The sequence below is a fragment of the Mustela erminea genome, chromosome 18 (genome assembly GCF_009829155.1).
Source record: "Mustela erminea isolate mMusErm1 chromosome 18, mMusErm1.Pri, whole genome shotgun sequence".
Classification (NCBI taxonomy): Eukaryota; Metazoa; Chordata; class Mammalia; order Carnivora; family Mustelidae; genus Mustela; species Mustela erminea.
This window is the reverse complement of record NC_045631.1, coordinates 37,025,683-37,046,370: the sequence shown is the minus strand read 5'-3', so window position 1 is coordinate 37,046,370 and position 20,688 is coordinate 37,025,683. Positions and strand designations below refer to the sequence as shown.

The window sequence follows — 20,688 nt, the reverse complement described above, 5'->3', positions numbered from 1 at the left end:
GGTCTGTAAGTGTATGTTTGTGCATGGGTGTGTGTGTTCGTGAATGCGTGCACTTGTGAGAGACTGTGCATGTGAGGGCTTGTGTGTGGAGATGACTGCACACGTATACTTGCATGTATGAATGTATAGGTGAGTGTGTATTTGAATGTTATAACCACATGTGTAATGAGTGTGCAAATGTGCATGAGTGTGTGGGTGCACATGCATGTGTAGAATGCACAGGTTTACATGAATGCATGAGGGAGGTGTGAACACACGTAGTGGGTAAGCACATATATATGTGAGTTTGAGAGCGGGTGTATTCCTATGGCTGTGTGCACACCTGTTACCCCTTCAAACCCATCTTTTGAGAATTCAGATAACATCCCACCTAAATGTCCCTTCTGCTCACTTTCAGGGTCAGGCCACCTGCTACTTCTCCCCTCCCCTTCTCCTAGGACTTTGCCCTGGGAAGGGACCAGGAGATGAAGGGCGGGGCGGGCAGGGGGCATTCTTGCTGACAGTGGCTGGGTAGGAAGCAGGACCCCCGGGAAGAAGCTGAAGCTGGAGGCAGAAGAAGATGGGTAAGACAGGGAACGCTGTGGGGGGTCTGCAGCGGAGAGGAACAGGAGCCGCAGAGGGGATGCCCTGGTCCCCGAGCCCACAGCATCCGGGAGCAACGCGCACGATCGCGGACCCGGCACTGGGTACCGGGGCGGAGTCTCGAGAGGCTCGGAGGGCCCCGCGCGGAAAAGCGGCGGCGGGGCGCGCGGGCGCGCATCTCCGCGCAAGTCCTCCTCCCTTCCCCTCCTCTGTCCTCCCCTCCCCTCCCCTCCTCTCCCCTCCCCGAAGCAACCCGGCGGGCGGGCGCGGTTCCGGGGGTGGGCGGGCTGGGCGGGGAGGAGGCGGGGCCGCCGCACTGGCTTCTCGCAGCCCCTCCCGCCCGCAGCCAGAGTGAGCGGAGCCTCAGCCAGCTCTGGGGGGCGGGCGCTGGAGCGCAGCGCAGCGCAGCCCTATCTGTCCGCGGACCGGACTCAACTGGAAGCCGAGCGCTGCCGCGGGAGGCGGGCGATGGGGGCAGGTGCCTCCCGCAGCGCCATGGACGGGCCGCGCCTGCTGCTGCTGCTGCTGCTGCTGCTGCTCCTGGGGGTGAGTGCTAGCTGGAGGGCAACCCGCGCCCTCTCCCAGGGAACCCCAGTGGGTTCAGGTTTCCCTAGGGAAAACAGAAGGGAGCTTTGGGATCCCAGATGCTGGGGATGGAAGGCGGGAGAGGAGTCCGCAGCCAGGATCCACGGAGGAGCGTCTAGGGTTCTCAGAGCGCAGGGGAGACCCTGAGGCCAAGGGTGGAGATGCGGGAGAGAGGGGCGCACGGATGCGCGTCCTCAGGTACGGCGGAGGGTGCGTGTGGAGGAGCTGAGAGGGGTCTCTCAGATGTCTGGGTTCTGAAGAGGGCGTTTGGATGCTGAGACCTCGAGGCGACTTTCTTCCTGAGCATCTTGATCTCTGGAGGGTCGTGGGACGGAACCCAGGCTAAAGGAAGAGGAATGGGACCGGGATTAGAGATCTGAGGGGCGAGAGGAGCAGGGGCGGGGAACCAGAGACAAGGAGATAGAACAATGGGGGAGGTCGGAGGGACTGGAGGCAGAGGGGACCGGGCATCGGACAATGAGGGCCAGCCAGACAATGGGGGGGAGGGGTGTGGGAGGGTGAGCTTCGGGGGGGCGGGGGTCGCCCGAAGAGAGAGAAATGGGTTAGGGAGAGGAGAAAAAGGACGACAGCGAGGGAGAGAGATGCCAGTAAAATGCAAGAGGGCAGAGAAGGGAGAGCGGACCCCAAAGTGGCCCGGGCCACGCCTGCCCGCCGAGGGACAGTGGGACGAGCAGGCAGAGCAGAGGGACGGACGTTTCCCGCGCCTGTCGCGCGCTCTTTCTTGCGGCCTCGCCCAGTCTGGGAACTGCGGCTGGGGATCCGAGGCTGGGAAGGGAGCGCCCACTTCGTCGGGACGAACCCTGTCCTTGCTTCTCCTGCGCCCGGCGGGGTCCGCCGACGCGCTCATTCTGGAGGTTTGAAGCCGCGCGGGGGACCGGAAGAGATGGAGCGGGCATTGTGCCACCGGTCTGGCCGCAGCCAAGTCTCTGGGTGCAGAGCGCCGGGACTCGAGAGGCGGGGAAGGTCCCGGCGGCGCGCAGCCGGGGGTCGCGGCTGCCGAGGCGGCCCGCAGGGGGCGCTGAGAGGCGAGGGCTGTGCCATCTGCCGCTGCGGGCGAGCCTGGGGCTGCGCGCCGCGCCCCCACTCGGACCCCCCATTAAGTTAAGCCGCCAGAGCTCGGCGCCCGCAGTTCTCACCGGTCCAGCGCCCAGGCGGGTCGGGATTCCGCACGCGCCCCAACCCTCCCTTCCCCCAGCTTTTGGTGGAAGACGCTGGGCACGGAACCGAACGGAGGCGCTCAGACGCCGCGGATTCCGCCTCCGCAGGGGACTGCGGATCCTCTTGAGCATCTAAGTCCATCCCGTAGTCCCAAGATAGTCAGGAGGTGTGACCTGTGTGGGCCCAGGAACGGAGTGCCACAGAGTTTGGCAATAGGAGTCCTCACTCTCCCTGCTGTCTTCATTTTTTTCCTGAGTGTTGCACCCCTAACCCCCATTTTGCAGGGAGGAAGACTGAGGCTCTGAAAGTTTAAACGACTTGGCCAAGATCTCAAAGCAAGTTAAACCAGAGTGCTAGCCAGGCTGTGCCGTGCCTGATTCCCAGCGCGGCACTCCCCATACTCCCCCATACAGCCCATTCCCCGTAGGGGGGCAGCCGGCGCCTTTCACCCGGCCTCTCGGCTGGCGGTGGAACTGTGGGGGCTGGGGTGGGCAGAGACCCTCTCTGGACGCTGGCCCCATCCCCGAAGCTCAGCTCCCTGGAGCTGTCAGTACCTGTGGCTTCTCTGGAGATTTGGGAGGGACTGCGGGCCGGTTTGCTGACTAACGCAACGGGTTAGAGATGCTTCTTGACTGGGGAGGTGAGACTGGGGCGGCCAGCAGTGCGGCCCCCGGAGCGGCGAGGGCGTGGGCTGCGGCCGGCGGCCGGGAAGAGTGCCCCCACCAATAGAGAAGAGGCGAGGGAAGAGGGGAGCTGGGCGCGGAGGGCCTGGGGGCTCGGGAAGGTGGGCCCCACCGAGAGCGGTCTCCCCGCAGCCCCCGCGGCGCTTGCCTGCGCCTCGCCGGGCTGCTGTCTGCGGGCTGGCTGTGCGCACCGCGGCGGTCCGAGTTTCTTCCTGCGCCGCGGCGATGGAGTGCTGAAACCGGAGCGCGTCCCGGCGGCTCGGCTGGCGGGCCGCGCCGGTAATGGAGGCACTTTGTCATTCAGACGTCTGTAACCGGAGCCGCCCGGCTGGCTAATGCGCCTAATAGGGATGCAACGAGGGCAGCAAATGGGCGGACAGGAGCGGCCAGGCGCGGGGAGTGGGGGGGTGCGGCTCCGGGATGGAAATTGGGGTCTCCCCCCACCCCCCCGTACCAGCCCAGGCCCATTCACGCGCCTAGATTCTTCCCGGGGGGGGGGTGTGCGGGGCAGGGAGGTGGTAATAATAAAATTGGCTGAGCGCCTACTATGTGCCACGCACTGCCCTGGGTAATGTCTCTTGTCATTTAATCCGTGTAAGATCCCTGCAGAGTAAATCTAGTTATTCCTATTTTACAGTTGAGGGAGTTGAACCTCTCAGACTTCCGGGGCATGAAAGCAGGCTTCCCCCGTCCGTGCGTGGTGGCGCCCTTGTTGGAACCCAGAATGATCATCTTGGGGTTTATTCTGTCCTCCGTGGACAAGGTCTCCCTCCCACCCCCATCCCCCACCGCCCTCCCCGCCCCAGCCTTCTAGATCACGGGACAGGAGGACCTTAACCATCACTAGCCCTAAATATTAGATCTGTGTCTCATGTCCTTGGCGCCACTCATTTGGCGCCCCTTCCCCCCACCCATAGTCCCCAGGCCCCTCTCAAACTCTTCCGACAGCCTCATCCTCAGTTAATTAGCTTGTCTCTTACCCCAAATTCAACTGCTATCTAAGGGAATAAAGCGCATGTGCCAGCACCTCCCCGCGTTTGCATTGACCGCAAAAGACCCTCCACATATTTGAACACTCTCCTTCCCCACGGTGGTGGCTAATGGCTCCATTCACCTACGGAACCCCTTTGCTGAAACTGTTGTGAATGGTTAGGGCTTGTCACACTGAAGCATTCATAGAGTTTCAAATTCTTTCAACCATTTTGGTGTGTTTTCTATTTTGTCCAATTTGAAAACAAATTTAAGGTTTTTAAAAGTCAACAATTCTAAGGGTGATTCCACCTTCGTTTTTTGGAAGCCTTGAACTGGCAAGAGGATTGCAAATATTCTAAAAAATGGGATGAAATCATTCCATCAAATTGGAAATGAGTAAATGTAATAAATGTAGATTTCAGGCACAGGGGTCAGCTGATCGCTTTGGAGCAATAAGCCTAAATCTGTGTCATCCCTCCTTGCTTCCCAGCCAGGTAGAGGGCGTGGCAGGGGCGAGGCATGAAGCCACTTAGCAGAATTGCCCCCGTGAGCCTCAGTTTCCCCAGCTGTCAGACAGGAGGTGAAGGCAGTCTCTCAAGTCCTTCTCCCTCAGCATCTTGGCTTCTGGAGTAGCTGTATGGAGTGATCTCTCCTCTCCCTCATGGGACTGTGATTTCCCTGGGCAGGGGTGGGGGAGGATAGGGTGGGGGTGGGGAGTCGGGGACCATGTCTCATTGGAAACACTTAGCTCAATGTTGAGCACATAGTTGTTAACTAATAAATGGTTATTAATCACTTAACTGAGGAGAGCAATTCCCATTCTCCTTTGGTCCCCCTGCCCTCTTCAGACTCTTCCTGGTGGGTCTTTCTTCATGTCTATCCTGCCCCTCCTCTTAGGCAGTTTCCTCTCTTTGGGCCTGACTACAGCTCCCCACTTCCTCTGCCTCCCGGCCAGGCTCAGCAACCCAGCCCACGACAAGACACTTATCTGATAGCTAACATTTATGGAATTCCTCCTGTACACTGGACAGACTTGCATAAATTATTTCATGTAAATTTCATGACAACCCTGAGCAGTAAATATTACCGATCCAACGTTTTGTATGGGAGAATACAGGCTTAGAGAGACTGGGAACTGCCCCAAAGTCACAGACCGTTAGGTAGCAGGTCTGGGGTGTTTTGAAATAGGGCACATAAAACAAGCACAGGAAACACATGGTGACTAATTATGGGGCCTGGAGTCCAAATCGAGGACTTGGGAGAAGAGCGAGGATGGAGGGCTGTCGCCGGGAGAGCAGGCGTCAAAGAGAGGGGCAGGCAGAGGCCGCTCGAGTGCCACGGACAGACCCCCTCAGCTTTCCACTGCTCAGCTCTTTGCTGAGCTCAACCAACGGGAACCCAGCCAGCAGCCACAAACGAGGCAAGAAAGACCTTGGGAAAGAAAACAGAGGGCTCCTGAAGTGTGTGAACACCTTCATTTGGTGTCTACAGCATCTGAAGAGGCAGGTACTGTCACCATTACCTAAAGATAGAGAAACTGAGGCACAGAGAGATTTCAGCGTGTCCCAGGTCACCCAGCTCTGATCCATGAGTCAGAGCCACAGGGGGCCACCGGGGAGGAAGGCAGAACAGCTCACACCTTTTACTCCGAGAATGCCCCCTTCCCCGCCCACCCCGTGCGGGCTCAGATCCCACCTACACTCCTGATGTACACCTTCCTGCCCAGGCTAGTTAACACGATTTCTACATCCAGTTTGACCTAATGAGTTAGAATGGTAGGGGAGGGGCTGCTCAGGTCACACTCTGGTGTCGGCAAAAACTGACAACTGATATCTTGGCAGGAAGGAGGGAGAGAGAAACACTAAAAAAAAAAAAAAAAAAAAAAAAAGGAAAAGAAAGAAAAAAAAGGCTGACAAGAACTCAGAGACAAAAGTGTGGTGGTGATTTGGGGTAAAGAACACGAGGTCTTCACGGCACTATCGCCCAGAATCATCACTGAGTCCCCCCTGAGTCATGCGGAAACCGTGAACATATATTCCAGAATGAGAAGGGTGCAGCCATCGTGGATAACATGAAAAACATTAGGTGATCAGAGCAGCAAATCCTCAATTCTTGGGAAATTCAGCTATCCTGAAAGTCACGCCCATCCTACATTTCCCAGCCAGGAGTTCTAGGTAATTGAGGTCGTTATTGTATTTGCACATTCTGAAATCCCGTAAATATTCAAGTTGGGTACCAGGTGCTGGGGCAACTGCAGTCCTGCCCCGCCCAGGGGCTGACCGTCCAGTGGGGGACATTGCAGCATGTGCCTCACAGTAAACTGGGAAAACATGTCACAGGGCTGCTCTGCCTCCTGTGGGGGGTGTGGGGCTACAAGATCACTTCCTTGAAGTGACATTTAAGCATGAGCCTTCAAGGATGAAAAGAAATCCAAGCAGACCCTTCCCGAGTCTCTCTGTCCCTCCTGGGGGAAAGCCTACATCTGGGACACCCCCCGCCCCCACCCCTCCTGGTTTCTGGTCTGCAGATGTTCCCAGACCCGTGTTCCTACCACCTGGGAGAAGACGGTGGCAAATACCCCAGGACCCCCATCCTGTGCTGCCCTCACCCTCCCTGCTGGTCTCCTGAGACCACCAGCTGCCTCCTACACAGATCCAACCTGTCCAGCCCCCTCCTTTTACTGAACCCTGGTTAGACCTCAGAATATTTTAAAGGACTGGAGGGAAAAAGGAGTATTTTTGGCTATGAGCTTGCCAACATGGAAGCAAGGAATGTCCAAAAGGACCTTTAACACTCTGCTCTAGTCCCATGACCCCAGAGCCCATGCTTCCTCCTGGCACCAAATGGGAGCTGCATGGTCTGAGGCCAGAGAAACAGGCTTTGGAGTTTTATTAGACGTGAAGAATTTTTTTAAGGACTAGAAACATAAAGCAAGCGGCCAGCACTCTCCACCCCCTCCCCCCAAGGGAATCTGGCGCTAAATCGTTCCATCCATGAGCAAAGAGCAAAGATGCCTCGGTGGCAGGAATCTGACTCCCCTTTCCCCTGTTCCAGCGCTGTTCCCACCGGCTGCATGGGGGCAGGGAGAGGAGAGGGCTGGTGGCTGGAAATCAGACTCTGGTAGAACTGGGCTGCTGGGTGGTGAGAGAAACCAGCAGGCGCCCCTTTTTCCTTGCTTGGTGCCAGACTCTGGCCAATTGGCCCCAAGTGGACTCTGTCTCTGTGGGTGAGAAGGGAAGACTCAGAAAGAGAAAGCAGAACAGGCCAGGACATCTGGATTCGAACCCATGACCCCAGCCCTCTGTCTTCTGCTCTTGGGTACAGACACCACTCACTGACTAACATATGAAACGGTAGAATTAAGGACGCAGAGGAGGGCCCTGCTAGCCTTTGCTAGAACAAGGCTTCCCTCTGCGTAGACAGAGCCCTGCCGCTGTCCCTCCAGAGTTTAGCTGCCAGGGCCCCCTTGGTGGGGAGCCCCATGCTGGCCAGTGGCCCACTGCTGGGTCCCAGGCTGCCTTCCCCATGTGGTGTGTCCTCAGGATTCCAGAAGTTGCCATCACCCCAAGATGAACTCTGTAGAACGTGAGTGTCGGGGCTCTGACCTCACACCCCCGGCAGCCTGCAGGGGCACCCTGTCCCCGACTGCCTCTCTTCCCCTGGCCCCAGCTTTGATGTGCCTGATGCCTCCGTGGTGAGCTCATCCGGGCCCAGGTGGTTCCAATAGAAGACTTTAGGAGGGGGTGTTTGATCTCTGGGAAGACACTCCCTCTTGCTTCTCTCCCGGGTCTGACCTTCCCATCTATCCCCCTGCCCAGGTGTCCCTTGGAGGTGCCAAGGAGGCATGTCTCACCGGCCTGTACACCCACAGCGGGGAGTGCTGCAAAGCCTGCAACCTGGGTGAGGGGGTGGCCCAGCCTTGTGGAGCCAACCAGACTGTGTGTGAGCCCTGCCTGGACAGTGAGTACGGGGTCGGGACGGTGGGGGTGGGGTGGGGGGAGGGGCTGGGGTGGGTAGGGAGGGCGCCAGGCCTGGCAGACACATGCCCACTAGAAGCCTGACAAGGGCTCTGCCTCCTGGCAGAGTCTCCTCCCCACCTCTGTGTGGGCACCAGAATGGGTCCGGCCCAGTATAGGAGGCGAGAAGGGAAACTGAGAATGGCTGAGGAAGTCTGCGGAGGGAGGAGGAGGACCTCACGAAGAGGGATCCCCAGGGGTGCCCCTTCCCAGCCCCCAGGTGGAGAGTCCTGGTAGGGGAATGCGGCCAGGTGGGAGGAGTAGCTGAGGCTGAGACCAGCTAAAAATACCATCTGCGCTGTAAAATCAATGGCTGCCACTTACCCTCAGTGTGTTTGGGGGGAGGGGAGGAGGATCAAGTCCTGGCTGCCCTGGAAACTGACCTTGGGGGATTCTGGGAGCATGTGGCTATCTGTCCCCCCAGCTCTGACCAAGGAATCAGAGCTTTCCAGAGGTAGTGGGAGCAGGGACTGTCCTCACTGTGGGGTGGTGTTAGACGGGAGAGGAGAAAGGGCTGCTGTGGCCCGTCCTACCTGGGATTTCCTCAGAAAGGGGAGAGAACCACATTTTCCGGGGCTGCTGCTAAAGGATTCAGAAGGATGGCAGGTCTGGGGGCTGAATTCTGTGTGCTTTTGGTCCAGGCCTCTCTATCCCTTCTGGATGCCCCCAGCCTCAGCTGCTGCCTTCAGGCCACCGGCTCAGTGCTCCTTTCCTGCCCGGAAACCTCCTCTCCCTGCCTAGTCATACCGTGCCTTCTAGGTGGCATGCACCGCGCACCTGGGCCAGTGGGAACCATACCAGATTCTTCTTTAATCATGATAGGAGCAAGGGTATAGGAACTGGGAACTCTTTTTTTATCTAAAAAATAGATTTATTTGTTTATTTGAAAGAGAGAGAGAGAACACGGCGGGGGGGAGGGGTAGAGGGAGAGAAAGAGAATCCTAAGCAGACTCCCCGCTGAGCGTGGAGCCCCATATGGGGCTCGATCCCACAACCCCAAGATCATGACCCCAGCCCACATCAAGAGTCAGACATTTAACCAACTGAGCCACCCAGGTGTGGACCTCCAGGTTCCACCCTAGGAACTAAGAATGCTAAACTCATCTGCCTGGTCTGACATCTGGATTCCTCTCTACCACACCCCGCAAACACACACAGCCTTGTCTATCTGGCAACCCCAACTCCTTGGTGTTCCCAGTCACACAGTTTTCCTTTCTCTGTGCTTGTGGTGGGTCCTGTAAGTCCATCCCACCGCAGAGAAGGGCCTGGGCCTAGATGGAGAGACTAGACATTCTGTCGTGCCTTTGCCACCTTTCCACCTGTCCTGGCCTCCCAGAGTTTCCATCCCAGGACAGGACTGGCCAACCGTAGGCTACACGAAAACCTCCTCTCTCATTTCCTAGACCCCTGCCTAGGTCCTCTCTGCCCTGGACCCTAAGTCTCCCAGGATGGGAACCCACTCCCTTCTGTCAAAGCAAGAGGTGGGGTAGAGAAGCCCAAAAGAGGGAGGCTCGGGCATCTCCGGGGAACGAGGGACAGGAGCTGGAGACCAGCGAGGAGGTGGTGGCGGGAGTCCTCCCTCCCATTTGTTCCCCCTGTTCCCCTCCCCCCTCCAGCTGTGTTAACAGGCTGCCTTTATAAGCTCACTTTATGGCATTGGAGACCCCAGCGGACTTTCCCCTCCATCCTCAAAACGTTTCCACAAGGAAACCCATTAAGCTCCTGCCTTCATTCTCTGCCAAAAAATACCACATTTCCCCCACCCCCCCTAAAACTGTCTCCCAGGAGTTTCCTACTAATTTTCTGTGCTTTCCCATGGGCAGCCCCCCCCCCATTCTTTCCCCCTCCAGTGTGACTAAACCCACCCCCTGCCACATGTCAACCAGATAGAATCCTCCTGTTTGTATAAGCTGGACATCCTGCATTTGGAAGTCCTTTCTGCAGACCCTCTCCCTCGGACCCAAGTTCACTAGACTTGCCATTGTCCACCCCGGGGGGCCCAACCTTTGCAGGATCCCTGAGGTGTGTATAGTGCTTTATGGTAGAATTTCATTTATTCCCCACCCCAACCCTGTGAGTGGAGATACTATTCTCTGTTTTACATAGAAAGAAAAAACTCAAAAGAGGTGAAGGAAAACACCCAGAGTCACAGCTAATAAGTGGCGGAAGCAGGTTTTAGGTCCAAGTGAGCTCCATGCCTGGGAAGAGAGACCCAGGGGCTCGTCCTCTGCCAAGACTGGCTTAAAACTGGTCTCCTTCCAGGCCCGTCCTTGTCTTGTCTTCTCTTCCCCCTCCGCGGCTTTCCTTTTCATTTCTGCTTTTCTTTTGCATCCGCTTCTCCACTCCTACCCCGAAGATAAGGGCTCCGTGCTCCTGGTGTCTCGGTTCCTTTAGAGAAGTCTGAGATCAGAACCCAGGGCAGGCTTTCATTTTCCTTTAGTGGGATCCTAGTCTTTACTTCTACTTCCACACGCTGAATACAACCTCCTTTCCTGGCTCCCGGTTCCTAAATCCTGCTCTTTCTGCCCCTGGAGCAAGGGTACATCCTTCTGCATTCCGACTGGCACAGAGTTCTGCACCTGGGCGGGTAGGGATGAAGAGGATTTGGCTCTTTGCCTTCCCCTTCCTTGCACTTGGAGGAGAGGACCCCTGGCGTTCCTCCCTTTGTTCTATCAGACATCATAGCCATTAAGAGAGCATGAGTCAAGGGTGAGCTTGGAAAGCTCCTCTTTGTGCCACTGGGAAGGGCAGAGGACTATACAGGTAAGTCCTTGCTTTCTCAGCTCCAATCCCTCCTGCTGATTCGTTGTCTGGAGCCAAGCCCTTAAGCAGCGTGGGGTAGCGCCATGGGTGGGAAATTCTGCGGTCTAACCCTGGTCGGGCCACACCTGAGCCCCCACCTGCGCAAAGAGGACTAGAAGGGCAGCGGAGGCGGGAGGCTCCCTCGTGAAGGCCCGCCTGTGCCTGGGTTGGGTTGACAGTCCAGTTCCGGCCCCCGGGGAGGGCTGGGTGGGAACCACGCTCAGATTATTCCTTAATCACGCTGGGAACAAGGGTCCAGGGCTGGGAACTCTCGAAGAGTATTTGCCAAGAAATGTACCGGGCTCCAGCTGGGTTACCCACGAAGCCTCACACTCCAGGCCTCCCGCACCCAGGGCTCCTGTCCACCCCCCCCCCTCCTTCCCCCTGGGCCGCCTTTAGATCTCACAGATGTGGGGGAAGGGGGTGGATCCCTAGGGTTCGGGGAGCGGCCCCTGCATCCCTGGTGCCCAGACAGCGGGCGGTGACCTTCTGGGCCCCTGGCTGTCCCGCGCGTCCATCTGCCCACAGGCGTGACCTTCTCGGACGTGGTGAGCGCCACCGAGCCGTGCAAGCCGTGCACCGAGTGCGTGGGGCTGCAGAGCATGTCGGCGCCGTGCGTGGAGGCGGACGACGCCGTGTGTCGCTGTGCCTACGGCTACTACCAGGACGAGACGACGGGCCGCTGTGAGGCGTGCCGAGTGTGCGAGGCGGGCTCGGGCCTCGTGTTCTCGTGCCAGGACCGGCAGAACACCGTGTGCGAGGAGTGCCCTGACGGCACATATTCCGACGAGGCCAACCACGTGGACCCGTGCCTGCCCTGCACGGTGTGCGAGGACACCGAGCGCCAGCTGCGCGAGTGCACGCGCTGGGCAGACGCCGAGTGCGAGGGTGAGCGCGCCGGGCCGAGGGCGCCCCCTGGGGGTCGGGGAGGGCCAGGCCGGGGCGGGTGGGGGAGGCCGCCGCCCTCCTTGGAAGCCCAGGCCCAAGGGACCTCCTTTCACCGCGTCCTTCCGTGGGCTGCGTGTTGGGAATGCCTCCAGCCTCCTCCCAGGCCGCAGCTACTCCACTCCAACTCAGTTTCTAGGGCTTTCTTCGCCGGTGGCTGCCCTCCCGGGGTTGGATGAGTGGCAGATAAGCAACTTGGAGGTGGCCACTGTGGCCCAGCACAGTGCAGGACATGTCTGAGCCTTGAGCAGGCTCTCTGGGCTGGGAAAAGGGCCTTGAGGACTCTCAGGAGTTGGGACCCTTTGGCTGGGAGGCATGGTGTGGGTCCACAGTGGTTTATGGCTCTGGCACCTGGGATGGAATCTGCTCTGTCACTAGCTGAGTGATGGTGGGGAGGTCACTCTTGTCTCTGGACCTCAGTTTCCTCATTGGTCATCCAGTTTTCAGCGGTGTCCCGGTCGTGGATTAGGGAAGGTGACTGGCCCACTTTAAGTGGTGTTGTCTGGGGGGCGGGGTCTACAGTGGTTGTTACCCTTCAGCCGAGGATGGCGTTGGACTCAGGGAATGCTAAGGAGGTGGTGGGCGCAGAGGAAGAAGGGCAGCAGGAGACCCAGGGTTCAGGAGCCCAAGGAGGAGATGGGCACACATGGAGGGCTGTCAGCCCCAGGGTGGGGGTAGGAACTGGTGTGCTCACCTTAGTCGGGCATCGGGTCCCAAGGAGTGCACCTAGTTCCTGGGACAATGCCTTTATTTTCTGTCCATCCCCCATGCCTGGGCACCTCATTAGCTACTTCCCTTGGGGACCTCTCCCTCAGGGTGCCTTCACTCTAAGCAACCAGTACCTCCTTCAGGGAGCCCCAAGTTTGTTGGAAAAAGATAGCCCTTGCCCCAGTCTGATGAGGTAGACATCCCAGCATTTAGGTCCCAGGAGGTCCCCCATTCTGGGGCAGGCAGCACAGCCTCTGCCTTCAGTCCATCCCCAGTCAGATGGAGGAGACAGATTCCCTGCTGTGGGGAGTGTGGCTGCCTTCTGCATCCCGCTATCCCTGGTTCCGGGAGCTCAAGCTGGGGAGGGTGGTTAAACTGGGCTGAGGCCAGGTGTGTGTGTGTGTGTGTGTGTGTGTGTGTGTGTGTGTGTGTGTGTGAAGCTTCCTGCATGGGGGTTGGGAAGGGTCGGCGGAGTGGGGCCCAGAATGGAGTGGTTCCGGTGGTGATCGCCCTCAGCCAGGAGACAGGCAAGTGGCGTCAGGCACAGGGCAGAGCAGGGAGGGAGATCCAGCAGCTGGCGGGCGGGCAGCACTGTTCACGGGCAAGTCTAGACCAGCCAGCAGGGGGACTTAGTCAGGGGCGCGGTTAGAGCAAAGAAAGGTGGTGGCTGGGGAGGGGAGGGTCCCGCCTTTGGACGTGTTCACAGGTTCCTCTCAGGTACCACCCTACTCCCCCAGCCATCCTGAAGGAGGAGAGTACCCCGGACGGCTGTGTTTATCCCTGCTCCTCTTCTGTTCTCTGCTTTAGCCTCTGAAGGGTTAAATGTCAGCTGGAGTGGAGGGAATCTTCAGGAAATGGAACTGGATGGTGGTTTGGTTGCCCCCCCCCCCTTCCAGTACATTGTACTTTCTTGTGTATACATTTCAGGTGTCAACATGGTGACTCACTCAGCCTTGGGGTCTCTTCCCTCCCTCTCTCACCCCAGTGAAATTTGGGTTTAAGAGTAACTGGTCCCTCTCTCCACCCCCAAGTCTGACAGCTCCCATTCCGGAAATGGCTGTCAGGACTCGCCAAGGGCTTAGGGGGTTGGAATGCTGGTGGACATGGCCCCATCTGGATCTCATCCTGCTGTCCCCACCCCCCGCTCAGCCCTGCCCCAAAGGGAACTGGAGGGATGAGGAGAAAGTGCCCCGCGCAGCCCTGTCTTAAGCCTGGTCTGTCCTTTATGCCCACTGCCAGTCTTTCCCCTTTGAGATTTCTGGAACCTCTGTGATGGCCTGACTTACCAACAACCCCCAACATACCTTCGGCCGCTGGGGTGGAGGGGGTTCCTAGCCAGTTGTTTCTCAGCCTCAGGGCTCAGAAGTCCCCACCAGCTTGCCCAGTCCCCTAGCAGGGCAAGAAAAGACCCTCCCCAGTCCGACACCCTGTCTGGGCTGCCAAACAACAGGGCTGTGTCTCCACTTCCCGCCCTACCGCTGCCCCCCAGGGCTGAGCTGGGGGAGGGGGAAGATGGGGCAGCAGGTGGCAGCCCCCTCCCTAGTGCCAGCCAGATGGATTCCAGATTCACCTCAGGGAGCCTTACCCCTCAGAAGGTGCCGAAAATGGGGGCCTTTGAACCATCTTCGTCTTGAGCCGAGGAGGCCCGAGAAACCAGGGGCAGCTTCCACTCCTACTTGGGTGGGCAAACGGGGTGGAGCCAGGGAAGAAATGCCTCCCCTTCACCCCATTGGCATGTCCTGTCTGCTGCCTGTCCCTGCCCCAGGCGTGGGAAGTGAGAACGGATGGGGTAGGCAACTTTGCCCAGACGGGTACCCCCAGGCCGTCTGGAGCCACAGCCCCTGGGACAGCCCCTGGCTGGGTGGCACAGTGGAAAATCCCGCCCACTGGTGCCAGGAGGTGCCAGGCCCCCTGTCAGGGAGGCTGGCAGTGCCCACTGACATGAGAGGGCCAAGGTGGGTGGCAAGGCACAGTCCTCCCCGCCACCCCCTCGCCCAGGCAGTGGGTGGTATCTTCTTCGGAGGCCTTTGCCCCACCAACAGTCGGCTTCCGCCCAGGGAGGCTGGGGACTACCCAATGCTATCTTCTCTGGCTGGCGAGACCACATGGTTTGGTTTGAGGGCCACACAAGACCAGAAACTGGATAGCCGCTAGCTAAGGGCCAGCTGGAGGAAAGCCAGCCAGCTGGTTACCCTCTACCCCGGCCAAGCCCAGAGTTAGGGCATCAGAGACCGACCATAAGGGAGGCCAGGTGCCAGTTCTTGGGGAGGTGGTTTGCGGGGAGGTGTCTTCTGTCCAGACCTGAGTACCCTCATCCTTCCTCAGGACCAGGATGACTGGGACTGTTGGGACAAACTGGGACAAGGCCGAGTATGGCATTTTCCCAGAGCGATGCCAGCTAGAGGCCTCCTGGTACCCACTCTCTCTTCTGGGTGTGTTTGCCTCCATGCCAGGCTTCCGGGTACCAGGGGAGGCAAAATAGAGTCCTAGGGTCCCAACTGTACCTCAGACGCAAGGGGGCTTAGAGACTGTCTCTCTTAGCATCCCCATGCTATAGATGGGGATTTGAGGTGTTGAGAGGCAAAGGGTCTGGTCCAGGGTCACAGAGTAAGTCAAGGACAGAGCTGAAGGGGACCCAGGCCCTTGCTCTTCTCTACCGTCATGACTCATAGTCACAATCCTGGCTCTGACCCTCCCTGTGTAACAGCCTGGCGCAAGGCAGGGCCTGGGGAAGAAGGGCTGGAGCCGGTCAGTAGGGCAGGGGAGGGGCCTGGGTGGGGAGCGGGCCCTCACTCCTGCAGCTCCTTCCCCCAGAGATCCCTGGCCGGTGGATTACCCGGTCCACGCCTTCGGAGGGTTCAGACAGCACCGCCCCCAGCACAGAGGAACCCGAGGGACCTCCAGAGCAAGACGTCATAGCCAGCACAGTGACAGATGCGGTGACCACAGTGATGGGCAGCTCTCAGCCCGTAGTGACCCGAGGCACTGCCGACAACCTCATCCCTGTCTACTGCTCCATCCTGGCTGCTGTGGTTGTGGGCCTGGTGGCCTATATTGCCTTCAAGAGGTGAGGGGGGAGGGGCAGGGGACAGACAACTGGGCCTCTGCTCTCAAGGAGGGCTTTACCATGATCTTGACCTGAAAATTCACACACTTTTCAGAGTCAACCCCAAACCATGCTCATCCTCACCACCTGCTGCCCCTCGTCTGGGGTGGGGGGGTGGGGGGGTGATTCCTGTCCTGTCTGGCACCAGCACCACCCCGCTCCCACGCTGCTCCCCTCCCTGACTCCCCGCCCCCAACTGCACACCGAGCTTTCTTTACCAGGCACCTGTGCCATCATCCCTCAAACCTCATTGCCCGCCAATGACCTATGTCCTCATGGGTCTCTTCCATCCCATGTCACATTGGGGATGTCGTCAATCCATCAATCCATCCAGAAATTCAAAATGTGCAAGAACTTCTGGAAAGAGTTTTATTTATTTATTTATTTTTAAAGATTTTACTTATTTGTTTGAGAGAGAGAGATGGAGAGAGCATGAGCTAGGGGAGGAGCAGAAGGGGAGGGAGAGAGAGAATCCCAAGCAGACTCCACGCTGAGCGCAGAGCCCGACGTGGGGCGCCATCTCACCACCCTGAGATCACGACCTGAGCCAAAACCAAGGGTCAGACGCTCAATGGACTGAGCCACCCAGGCGCCCCTGGAAAGTGTTTTAAATGTTCCAGTGCATTTTCCATTCCTAAAAAGAAAATCTTCAAAGTAATCCATGCTTGTTTGGGTAAATGCAAACAAGACCAATGTCTTGTAAAGCAAAAAGTAAAAGACCTCTTTTATCTCTCCAAATCCTACCTCTCTCCTCATTGGAATCTGTTTGGAATGGATCCTTTCCAGCCATTTTCTGTGCCTTTATAAACACATGTACATAAAACTTTTTACAGTTAGACATAAACACAGAGAAGGTTTTTTTTTTTTTCTTAAAGCATCAGTGGGCTCCCACTCTCCATATTCTACAACTTACTTTTCTACTTAATCTCCCTTGGGAGAGCTTTCACCAGGACATTTGGATTATCTGATTGTTTGTAAGTGTTCACTCGGTGTATGGATGGATCCTAATTCATTTGAAGTCTTCTTTTGATGCACGTTTGACTTATTTTCAGCTTTTTCTTATTGCTAATAATAGCAGAGGAAATCCTGGTGCATATCCCCGCACACATGTGGGAGTAGTTTAGCAGGGTAGACTGGGAACAGTGGAATTCCAGAGAAATCACTGGGTGCACCATGCATTGTGCGAACATTCATGGAACCCTTGCGGTGTGCACCGAGCCCTGAGACCCGGTCTGCCCGCACAGTGCTTCTGGTACAGGCCAGGGGCGGGCGGAGATGGAGAGGAAAAAGGACCTTAGGTGGTCTAGTGGCTCTGCTTGGGGGGGCCTGCTAGGGCCCCGGCCCCCACACATCAGAGCACAGAACCCTGAGGTCCCTGGCCTGTGCGGGCGCTCGCCCCCTGAGCCTGGGCCTGTCCTCTGGCTCCAGGTGGAACAGCTGCAAACAGAACAAGCAAGGAGCCAACAGCCGGCCCGCGAACCAGACACCCCCGCCGGAGGGAGAAAAGCTTCACAGTGACAGTGGCATCTCAGTGGACAGCCAGAGCCTGCATGACCAGCAGCCCCACACGCAGACTGCCGCAGGCCAGGGTGAGCAGTGAGGCCGCGGGGAGGGGGAAACTGAGGTAGGAAGGAAAGGAGTGAGTGAGGGTAGACTGTCGGAAGGACTGCTGGAGGGGCGGGCTCCCAGGGAACAGGGTCTCTGTGTGGGATGGGAGAAGCAGGCAAGTAAGCAATTGAGGAGGAGAGGTCTTTCCAGTGGAGAGATGTGGGAGGGGAGAGCTTTGGACAAACCGGTGCATCCAGACTCATCAAGCTAATTGTGCCCCCTAGGGCTAATTACTCCCCAAAGTGGCTGCGATTAGCCTCCTGCCCTAGACTTCTGGGGAACAAGTAGTTAATGATGGGCCCTAATTAGTGGCCCAGAGCCCAGCTCCAGGACACTTGCTGTGGTGGAGTCTGGGACTGAGTGGTGTCCCTCCTCTGCCCTGCCATCTCACCCAGTTGCTGGGGGGGAGGGGGTAGGGGGGTGCCGGGTGAGATGGCAAGGGTAATGCTGACGCTATGGGCAAGAGAGGAGGCGAGTCAGCACCCCTAGACCCCTCTGCGGCCCTGCCCCCCATCCAAGACCTCTGCCTCCAGGCCCTGAGTAAGGCTTCCTCCTCCCTCCCCCCACCAGGGAGGAGAAATCCTCAGCCCTTCTTGGGTCTTAGCCCAGGGGCCCCCATGCCCACTGTAGGGAGCAGGGGGTGTGGCAGGTTGCCTCTGACGCCCCCCCTGGTTCTTGGCAGCCCTCAAGGGGGATGGAGGTCTCTACAGCAGTCTGCCACCAGCCAAGCGGGAGGAGGTGGAGAAGCTGCTCAACGGCTCTGCGGGGGACACCTGGCGACACCTGGCCGGTGAGCTGGGCTACCAGCCGGAGCACATAGACTCCTTCACCCATGAGGCCTGCCCCGTCCGAGCCCTGCTTGCCAGCTGGGCCGCCCAGGACAGCGCGACGCTCGACGCCCTCCTGGCGGCCCTGCGCCGCATTCAGCGAGCCGACATCGTCGAGAGCCTGTGTAGCGAGTCCACGGCCACTTCCCCGGTGTGAGCCGCCGCCCGGAGCCCCTGCCCTGCCCCCACATTCCGACGACTGATGCTCCAGCCGCCCCCACAGGCCAGCGTCAGAGCTGAGCTCCTCTGGGCAGGGCCGTGGGGCCCAGGCCCCTCCACCACTGCCCTGTCCCGGCTCCTGTGTGGCCCCATCGCTTCTGATCACTCTTTCCGGTGCCAGAAGGGCCCCTGCTGCCCCTCTCACCCCTGCCCCTAAGCATCCCATCTGCATCTTCTGCTCCCCTCTCCCCACACTTCGAGGTGGACCAGCCCTTCCCACCTCAGCAGGTGTCAGGCCTGGGGGGCTGACACCAAGGGCGGTCTTGGGGGTGATGACAAAGCCCCAGAGACTCAAAGGGAGAGACCGAGGAACCAGAGCCATGGGCTCTACACTGTGAACTTGGGGAATGAGGGACCATCACTGTGGCCTACGTCCTCCCTCAGCCCCCTCACCCTCCTCTCTGGCCCAAGATGAAGACGACCAGAGGCTTGTCAGAGCTGCAAGGGGGTTTTCAAGTCTAGTCCTACCCCCTTGTTTCATGTATAGGACAGACAGGCCCAGAGAGAGGGAGCGACTTGCCCAAAGCCACCCAGCAATGGGGAAGACAGATGTGGGCTGGCCCCCCGCTCTCTGAATTAAGGGGTGCAACCTTCAGGTGTTCTTGAGGTTAGAGAGCCGGCGGAGGGGTTGTGGGGGGCAGGGAACCCTCTGGGAAATGTCTCAAAGCCAAATCCAGTGTGCCCTCCACCACCCCCAGGCCTGTCCAACCCCTGTGGAGATGGGAGGCTTCGCCCAAGGCCTGGTGGACTGATCCATCACGGTCAGAGGCGGACTTGATGGAGCATGGTTTGAGGTTTGTGGAAAAGGATGCCGCTCCCCTTTGCCAGTCCCGCTCGGGCATGCCAGTGTGGCGTCCACAGTGTGGCCCAGTGTGCAGGTGGCTTCCATCCCAGCACAGACCCGGGGCCAACATAGGCAGTGTCTTCTCCTAGAGCCAGGCCCGGGGGTCAGGGACTAAGGACCCCCAACCTGGGACAAACACACACACACACAGCAATCCTGCTTTTCTCCACAAGTTTTTTCTCTTGGGCTGGGACCGGATCCTGCCCAGGGCAGCTGCCAGAGAAGCACTGAAGGGATTTGAACTCGGCTTGCCCTCTTTCCTCGCCCCTGGTTTGGCGGGCCAAGGAAGGCTGAGGCTTGAACTGGCGTCTGGCTTCCGAGGGCCTGCACGTGGAGGAATGCTCCCCCCCATCCTTCCTTTTCCTGCGAGCCTGGGTTTGGCTGGGCTCCGACCGCTGCAGAGAAGAAAAGCGGACCAGTGTGGGAACGCAGCAAGAAGGAACGGAGGGAGACTGTGGCCCGCAGAGGGCCTCCCCACGTTGAGAAGACCCTGCGAAGGACTGTTTATTCCCTAGCTTGGTGCCAGAAAGGGGCCGTGAGGTCTCACGAGGTCCCTCCTGGCCTGTTCTGTTTTGCTTGACGTTGGAATGAGTGTGGCGCCCCTCTATTTAGCATGACCGAGCCCCGAACCCCAAGCAGGGTGTGCGTGCTGACAGCTACCCTATCCCCAGCCCAGGGTTTTCCCAGCTCCGTGTAAGGCAGTGGGAACATTGTAAGTAGATGGCATTTCTGTGACCTCAATCTGACGGGAGGGAGGAGGGAGCTCACCTGCTGGCCCCCACCTGCGCACCTGGAGAGCGGGACAGGATCTGAGTGTATTTATTTTCCTCCCCAGCAGCTGGGGAGGGGGTTGGGGTACCGCAAGTATGTTTTAGCATGTGTTTGGTTCTGGGGCCCCTTCCGCCTCCCTTTAGGCTGAGATGAAATCCTTTTCGCCACCTAGCTGGGGGCTGTGAGCCCCAGACTCCCTGTCACCTCCCCCTTGCATCCTGTGTAATCATTTCTTGGGCCTTCCTAAAACCTACACATAAAACATAAATGATGAACATTATAATAGCAAAGAAAGAAAGCCAGTGCAAAGAGATTTTCTGGAAATGCATGTGATTGGAGCCAAGTGGGGGTTGTGTGTGGCAGGAGGGACCCAGGTATACTTTCTAATTTGGTGAGTTCCTGTCCTATTGTTTCTCTCCTGCCCCCCACCCGCACAAAATGGGGAGTGTTCATAGAAATCAAGCAAATCCACATGTGTAGCCATGAAGTTAATTTAAGTGGGATAGGGAAGGCATGGGGGCCCTCTGCCCCCAGGTTTTGGCGAGAAAAGTAAAAATGACCACGCAGGAAGCCGGCCAGCTGTGAACTTGACCAGATGTCAGAAGTGAAACTGACCACAGGGGAGCCAGAGGCTGGGTAGGAGGGCCGGGTCACAACCCCACAGCTCCCAGCCACCCACATGGCCTGGGAGCCGCACACTCACACCCACACACAAGCACACACACAGGGTCTGGCTCCAGATGGCCTGGCAGGAGCCTGGCTGCTTGGCCTGCATGGAGGCAGGCCCCTCCCTTGCGGCTCTCGACGGGGGCAGGTCCCAACCCCGGCTCCTGGCAGCCTG

The 20,688-nt window shown here is 58.4% G+C and overlaps 1 protein-coding gene across 1 annotated transcript; it reads left to right on the top strand.

Moving 5' to 3' along the window:
- Positions 1 to 919: 919 nt before the first annotated feature.
- Positions 920 to 20,279, top strand: NGFR (nerve growth factor receptor). The gene is made up of 6 exons (XM_032321788.1): positions 920 to 1,128; positions 7,820 to 7,961; positions 11,348 to 11,707; positions 15,287 to 15,539; positions 17,007 to 17,167; positions 17,869 to 20,279. The coding sequence occupies exons 1-6, from the start codon at positions 1,051 to 1,053 to the stop codon at positions 18,168 to 18,170; spliced, it is 1,296 nt and encodes a 431-aa protein (XP_032177679.1). The 5' UTR covers positions 920 to 1,050; the 3' UTR covers positions 18,171 to 20,279.
- Positions 20,280 to 20,688: the final 409 nt, after the last annotated feature.

What these genes read in the sequence shown, in the direction of transcription:
- NGFR (XM_032321788.1), top strand. Translation starts at nt 1,051, where the DNA reads ATGGGGGCAGGTGCCTCCCGCAGCGCCATGGACGGGCCGCGCCTGCTG. An exon ending in GTGTGAGCCCTGCCTGGACA is followed by an intron (nt 7,962 to 11,347) that starts GTGAGTACGGGG and finishes ATCTGCCCACAG; the next exon opens with GCGTGACCTTCTCGGACGTG. An exon ending in GCAGACTGCCGCAGGCCAGG is followed by an intron (nt 17,168 to 17,868) that starts GTGAGCAGTGAG and finishes GGTTCTTGGCAG; the next exon opens with CCCTCAAGGGGGATGGAGGT.